At 34.7% G+C, this 7,845-nt stretch overlaps 1 protein-coding gene across 1 annotated transcript; it reads left to right on the top strand.

The window, feature by feature from the left end:
* The first annotated feature begins 2,602 nt into the window (after nt 1-2,602).
* Nucleotides 2,603-6,896, top strand: LOC113236893 (cytochrome P450 4g15-like). The gene is made up of 4 exons (XM_026473104.1): nt 2,603-2,866; nt 5,316-5,405; nt 6,088-6,198; nt 6,696-6,896. The coding sequence occupies exons 1-4, from the start codon at nt 2,710-2,712 to the stop codon at nt 6,887-6,889; spliced, it is 552 nt and encodes a 183-aa protein (XP_026328889.1). The 5' UTR covers nt 2,603-2,709; the 3' UTR covers nt 6,890-6,896.
* The last annotated feature ends 949 nt before the right edge of the window (nt 6,897-7,845 follow it).

Below are 7,845 nucleotides of genomic sequence, written 5' to 3'. Positions count from 1 at the left end.
GATCCCTAGAGACTTGATCTGTAGAGAAGTATGTAGTTGGAATCTTATTGACCTAACTTAAGTGATAGTGTTAGACTTTGGATAGTTTTTAAATTATAGATTTTTAAATTAACATGTATGTACAAGCATAGAGTAAAACAACCTTTTACTAAGAAATGTTCAGCATGTAGAAAAAAATTGTATGTTGTTTCTGAGAGCCAAACATTTATTTTGCAAATTGGTCAGTGAAGTAATCGGTATTCTACATTATTGTTGAAATTAGCAAATGAATATGGTGTGTTGGCATTCCAAGTAGCACACTCAGTAGATCTTTTTGTTTATGATTACAAGAGACGAGACGAACAAGTCGTGGGCCTGGTGGTAAGTGACACGCCTGTCCATAACTGTTGCAGTACCACTCAGAGCTTTAAATCATAAAGATCTGAGAGGCACTGCCACTGGGCAGTCAGCTTGAGACATAAATTGACAGGTTCCATTTGCCTGCCATTCACCAGCACCTTAATCCTTCAAACCCGGAACACTGTAATGCTCACATTACTGCTTGGCGGCAGAAATAGACAAGGTAAGCAGTACTTCCCTGGAGGAACTCCTTCACAAGGAGCTCTACTGCTACTAAAATAGCTTCATACTCCGAATGAATGAGTGAATTTTATGATTGTCTTTAACTAGAAATAATGGTTTCATGTAGGTTTTCAAAGTCGTTGCGATCTATTACAACTTTTTTGAAAATAATGTTTTAAGAGTAATTTTACTCCAAAACAAGTTCTAACACTTAGATAAAGTACACTATAGTGAATATGTGTAGAATATTTCATCTATAGATATGTCTTAACATAATCCTTTTAGAGATATTTTGCCACTGTAGTCTCCGATTTTCAATTAATCAGAAGTATAATTTGTCTATACAGGTATTTGTTTAAGAAGATTTCGTGACCAGATTGTGCACGCGGACGATGTTTACCGCGATTGTATTCTAAAATACGATTTGATACTTTTGATCTTATTTTATTTTGTTTTACATAAATAGTACGTACTTTAAGTTGACTCGTGGCTAACGAGTAGAGTGATAAGGACATAGTTATGTTAAATATTACCTAAGGTTCCTATATAATTGAGTAGCAGGAACAACAATTAAGTCATATCAAGTGCCGCCTCTTAAAAGCCTCGTGCTTGGTTAATGGTTTGTATAAATATTTTTAAATTGCTTACGTAATTGTTTCATTACGAGAATATTGCTTAATAGGAAAATACGATAAATAATCTTATATGATTTGTAGGTACCAATGTACGAGGCAACGACTAATGCCTGATTTGGTTTGGTCAACAACAATATATGTAGTTGTTATATGAAATAAAAACTGAATTTACGTAGGAAAGATTATTTTACAAGTTCCAGAGTAGAGTAGTTAAATCGAGCAGTAGTAAAAATAAAATCATGTTTTAAGAGCACAAATTAATAAAGGAGGTTAAAATGCAATAACTTGCCTCTTCTTCAACTGGAATTCCACGATTTAATCCCCATTTCTATCGTCGGGAACTAGGTGAAGGCTTGGGTTGCACCCACAGAAATCTAAATAAACTGGCACTTATTTAGATTTCTGTGATTGCATCCGCCTATAATGTGAATATTCCAAGTATTCACACGAAGCGTTACGCTTCCACATTTATATGGCGATCATATTTATTTAATTCGCCTAGGTACATTAAGTACACTTTGAGTAAACTTAAATCAATCTGGATGCAGGCTTATTCCCTGGAACGCTACAGTTTGGGCCTGTTTGGGTGGGAGTGAATAGATAAGTATTATTTAGGTGTGCATGGTGGACTTCACTCGTCCACTTCGCACTTGCATTTCGCCACTGTCTATCAGGTGAGATAGATATTAAATGCTTATTTACATTTTATAGTAATAAAAAAAATTTGGAACCCGTACTCTTATATACGCAAATTCACTTTCCACACATTTATAGTTACTCGTACGCAATTTTAATTTTTTTACTCTGATTTGTGCAGTCTAAAGTAAGACATCATGTTTCTAGAAACATATATTTCACGTCTTTTTCCCACCAAAGGCAAACCAGGGAAGGCAAACATAGCCTTTCAGTAACTGCGATCCTGACACTGTTTATTCCAATAACAAAGGTGAAATGATCATCAAAAATGAGCGAAAAATATTCAAATTGCTCTTATCGCGCAATCCGTTGTTCACGATGCCAGAAATACTAACCCAATGTACACATAAAACGCTTCAGCAAAATAAATGTAATTTTCTACAATCGTTCGCAAGAATCGAAGACGGTTCACATAGGCATTGTTACTATATATATGTACATCGCATGTATTTACAGCTCCTGGTTGTTGTTCGAGCAATTGTCGCTTCCTTGTATTCCGAAGGTAATCACCGTGAACTTGTAACCTGTCGTCTTAAATAGCTGCGAGGACACTGTGGTAGGAAAATGTTCATATAAATAGGAGCTGCTTTTATTGCCGCGGACATATGAATGTAAACATGCGTGTATGCCGTGTCACGTGATAAAAAATTGGACAATTTAGTAACCTCCATATTTCCAGCTGTTAGTAAATTGCGAGCGATTTCAGACTGCAACGTGCTTGATCAGTACGAATTTTCAAAACCTTAGACTGATATTTCTCTAACATTTTTCAGAAGATTTTCATTTGATTGTAACGTGTTGGATTAGTGTAAGCATAATGGTATGGCTGTTGTTATCGTTCGCGTTAGTGTTGTGGTTTGTGGCCTACAAAATCCGTAGGCGGAATATGTACAAATTGGCCTCTCTGGTTCCGGCTCCGATCGAAGAACTGCCTATTGTTGGTATCGCACATACTTTAACTGGAAGTCCTGTGGGTAAGTCTTTTTTCTTCAGTTGTTGATTGTTATCGTACATACGGAAATAAGGATAATTTTAAGCATTTGTCAAGCTCTTCTTATAGATATCGGGCAGGAGTTGAAACGTTTCGGTTTCTCTTTCATTAGAGTAATACTTCTTTTCGGTTACCGAGTCCGATCTCTTTCGTAGAGTTTAAATTTCGTTCACGGCACTCAGATGCTTATGTCTGATTCAAAGAAGTTTCTCGACAAAGCGTTATATCACGTTATAGACCAAAATAAAAGAGATACAAGAAAACTGACACTAACGATTATCGCCATAATTTTTATATATTATATTCATCTCATAACACTGGCACTGGCACAAGCCTAGTGGCAGCCATAAAGGAAATAATAATAAATGCGTTACATTCATATGTTTCGGTTTAGATTTTGCTCATATATATATATATATATATATATACCTATGTACATCTAGATACCTACTGACTTGATATGTTGGAGGTGCTTCTAAATTGTCCCATTTGTTTTGATAAAAAAATTAAGACTAAGATTCATGTTTTTACATTTTTAATTACTGTTCAGAGAAGTTTGTTTCACACATCCCCTGGAATTCGTTCTTTTGTTGAATCCAGTAGCCACATGTCACTGTAAGGATGAGTTCTTTACTCAATCGCACGTTTAAATTTTAAAAGTACCCTGCAGTCGCTATTATGATAAAAAAATATAGTAGAAAAATAATTTTCTATTTTATTGAAGAGTTTATTGAAACGATAAGACGATGTACGGTAAAACCCAAAAGGATTTATGTTACATCGCTTTAGTTTTTAACCTAATTTGTAATCTGTTTGTATAATAAAATAAATAATAAATAAATAAGTGACAAACCTAGTACATTTGAGCTTGCCATACCATTCCATTCGAGGACATCGGTGGCTCAATGGTTTGCACTATTGACACTAGACGAGGAGGTCCCGGTTTCGATTCCCGGTAGAATCAACTGGAAAATGAACATTGCTTCTGATCTAGTTGTTCCGAACAGAGCCCCGGAGAGAATTCCGTTGCTCTGGTACTCATAGAGCAGGGAATTACTTAGTTTGAGACCAGGTAATTGGTGTGGTTGTCGATTGTTCTGAAGAGAAAAAAAAAATTCCATTTTAAAGGATTATCATAATAATAGCTCGCAACTATACTTATGCTGTTAACATCTACGCTTTATACGGTTTGTGGACTAAAATGTTCTAAATTACTAATATCAATACCGCATCTTCACAAATTGAGCTTCACACTTCACAGTGAGAACCAAATTAGACTAAAGTCGTCACCAAATAAGAGGCCAAATTTGATAGTTAAAGCAGACGATTATATGTAACTTTGAATGCAATCAACGAAACAATAAACAAACAATTATTAACTTATTGAGTTTTAAAAAATACATAAATTTTATTGAAACACTTTATAATTAATATATTCCATGTACTGTTTTCGCACGAATTAAAAAAATGCAATTTTGAGTTCAATTCTATTTCCTTAATGATGGCCGCTAGGCTTGGGCCAGTGTCAGTTTCGAAATTTTGATTTTCTATTCTATTCTATTTCCTTAATGGCCTAGCCTGGCATCAGCATTGAAAAAAAATAGTCAATTTTATTCATTTTATATGAAAAACGTTTGATTAAATTTAACCAACTTCTGCTGTCCCGATTTTATTCGTCCATACACAGAAATGATCAATTCATGAAATTGAGACGATCAGCACAAAAAAAATGTTGATCAATTTCATTCATTTTTATGGACAACACACGCTTGACCAAAAATTGACTATGTTAAAATTCTTTTCACAAGGATATACATAATGGTTCCTTAGGGCGAATACAGATCTGGCGAATGCGCCGCAAATTTGCCTGTTTGCCAAAGGATCGCGAACTGCGCACGTGCATTGCGTAGTGCGAACTGTTCGCGTGCCGTTCGCACCACGCTCGCGCGCCTGTATATTAACATTCTTCTATGGATTCGAATTTCCTCATACTCTCCCATTAAAAAAAAACACAGATGTGTAAAACAGATTGTTGATGTTCATATTGTAATGAAATGAAATGGAATACATAGTAATGAAATGTTTAATTCGATGTAGATAGGCCATAAATCATAAAACGACCGCGCGCACAATAGTTTTAACGATTAATTAATCGTCTATCATTATAATGGCTATTCCACGAAATCAAAATGCGAAAAAACGAAACAAAACTTGGTCAAATCTAAAAAAGCCGGACAAGCCGTCGGCGTCGCGTCTAGTTTGGCCGGACATACATCCAAAAAGTCTATGACCGGCTTTATTCGGCCCCTGGCAACGCTATCCCAACGGAACATGGTATTTTTACAATATTTGGATGGTCTGTATGGAAGCGAAAGACTAAATATTTTTCTCTGTCGTTATTGAAAAAGAATGATAGTGATCTATATTTTCAGATATAATGGAGACACTTCAAAATTTTAGCTACGCCTCATTTAAATTTAATGGAATTCTTCGAGGGTGGCTAGGTCATTTACTGTATATTGGTAAGTTGAAGCTGTATTTTATGCATGTTAAAAATACGTACTATACTTTAATTAACAGTTGGCGCCACTAGTCAAATCCCTGTCATAAAGACATCACAATCATCGCCTCTGAAAGAGTTTCTGAATAGTATTGTTTTCCAAATTCTTCTACAGTATTCTTATAAAATAAATTTTCAATGTATTGTTTTAAAGCTGCTTGAGTAGGTTCTGTGCATTTATTCGATTTTTGCCTTAATACAAGTAGGTATAGTCAGCGTCGAAATAACGTCCCTAATAATCATAAATATCTGAACAATGGATGTGCTTTTAAATCGACTTCAAAAAAAACCATACAGTCGAATTCAGAACCTCCTCCTTTTTTTGAAGTCGGTTAAAAAAGGAGAGGTTCTCAATTCTAATGTATTTTTTGTGTGTACGTTACGGGATTACTCCGGCATTTGTGAACTGTTGTTGACGATTCTTTTTTTTTTGGAAAGAGGGTACCTCAGTAATTGGTCACATTAAATTTGAAAAAAATATTCCACCCCCAATGGTGGCAAACTAGTGGATCAATTCGATTTCGCGCTATTTTCGGTGACCGATTGTTAACTTTATAGTTTCAGTTTGCATATACATTATATAAACGAAGTTCCAAGTCGGTTCCTCTTTTTTAATAATAATTACGTGTTACATATTTTTTCAGTGGTAACAAATCCAGTAGACTTAGAGATGATATTGAAGAATTGCCTAGACAAGGACAATCTTCACCGGTTTTTACGGAATATATTAGGAAATGGAGGCATTTTTGCTCCAGGTAACATTATTTTATTTATTTGATATTTATTTGAGACACAGTGAATATTGTTAGACCTTGGCCTTTATATTTAAATTGTATCTCAGACATCAATATTACAGACAGATCATCGTAAACTTTCTACAAATGATAACCTGGTCGTAAATATCGTAATAGAAAAATACAAAGAATTTATATAAATAACAATAAAATTAAAGCTCGGTTCGGAAAATGCAATTTCTCAAAAATAAGACCCATAATCATGTTACGTTGTTGATTGTATTGTATATAAAATAACTACATATTATGTGTATTATTGTTTGTGCTCTAGTCCGTTCTTTACTCGTATCGAGCTTGCCGAAAACCAGCGCTACAGGTAAAATCTGACCGCTGTCCTTCGCTAAAAGCTGAGCATTTATTTTTATTATTTATATTATTGTGAGTTTAATTTACGCATTTATATGCAAATTATATTCCTGTGTTATTTATATATTCTTATAAAATATATTCTTGAACAGTATCAATATGGCGGAGACGGCGAAAGATCATGATTCCGGCATTCAGGCCAAAAATCATCGAGAACTTCGTTGAAGTATTTTCTGAACAAGGCGAAATACTGGTGAAGAAACTGGAGCCTAGAGTCGGAACTGGCACATTCAGTTTATGGCCATATATTAGCACTTATACTTTGGACTCTGTCAGTGGTAAGTAATTAAGTAGACAGCAATAATAACTTCAGTTTTATGCAATTAAAACGAAGCACAAAAACAATAATAACATTAAAGAAAAATAATTGTTTTAATTACATTTTCTTCTGACGAAGAAATTACTTTAATTCTATGTAATCTGCCCTCTTAACGAAAAAACGCAGAACTATGCGTACTTTACACAGCAGTTGTGCCATTTTTCGTTCCGAGGGCAGTAATAAACCTATAACTATTATACGTTATTGTTCTATAATTATATTTCACTTTTGTTTTTATTTGAAAAAAAAAACGTGTATTAATTCCCTTGAACACGTGAAGAATATACAATGGGTATTTTCTTTGAACTATTAAAATAAATAGGATACTTATAGAAGTCAAAAGGCAACTTCGACTGCACCTGTTGTTAGGGAAAAACATAAGTGCTAAACTATGGTGCTACAATCGTGTTTGTACATTAAACCACGTGTTATTTATGCTGATGGCTGTTGTTATTGATATTACAATGCTATTTTCTGACTGGACAGTAAAGGAAAGGTCACGAACTAGAGGAAACAGCGCTTTTTATATTTTTGTAATGGCTTGTTGACATATACAAAATTTATAACATTTCGTGTTTTTTTTATGATACCTAGTGACGAGATAAACAAGTCGTGTCTGGTGGTAAGCGACACGCCTGCCCTTAACAGTTCCACTATCACTCATTGCTATAAACCCCATACATTGCCACTGCGCCCGTCGCCTTGAGACATAAGTTGACAAGTCTCATGTGCCTGTAATATCACCCTTTTCAGCACCCTTACTCTTCAAAATGGGAACGCAATAATACTCACATTACTGCTTGGCGGCAGAAATAGGTAAGGTTATATTAATAGAAATAGGTAGTACTTCCCTGGCCGAACTCTTTCACAAGGAGCTCTACTGCTACAAAGTGTTAGAAATATAGTCACTTAGATAGATTGTC

The sequence above is a fragment of the Hyposmocoma kahamanoa genome, unplaced genomic scaffold (genome assembly GCF_003589595.1).
Source record: "Hyposmocoma kahamanoa isolate Upper Pololo Valley unplaced genomic scaffold, ASM358959v1 92, whole genome shotgun sequence".
In the NCBI taxonomy this organism is placed as follows: Eukaryota; Metazoa; Arthropoda; class Insecta; order Lepidoptera; family Cosmopterigidae; genus Hyposmocoma; species Hyposmocoma kahamanoa.
Note: the sequence above shows the minus strand (reverse complement) of the source record. Positions and strands in the feature narration are given on the sequence as shown.

What these genes read in the sequence shown, in the direction of transcription:
- LOC113236893 (XM_026473104.1), top strand. Translation starts at nt 2,710, where the DNA reads ATGGTATGGCTGTTGTTATCGTTCGCGTTAGTGTTGTGGTTTGTGGCC. An exon ending in TTTAACTGGAAGTCCTGTGG is followed by an intron (nt 2,867 to 5,315) that starts GTAAGTCTTTTT and finishes CTATATTTTCAG; the next exon opens with ATATAATGGAGACACTTCAA. An exon ending in TGGAGGCATTTTTGCTCCAG is followed by an intron (nt 6,199 to 6,695) that starts GTAACATTATTT and finishes ATTCTTGAACAG; the next exon opens with TATCAATATGGCGGAGACGG.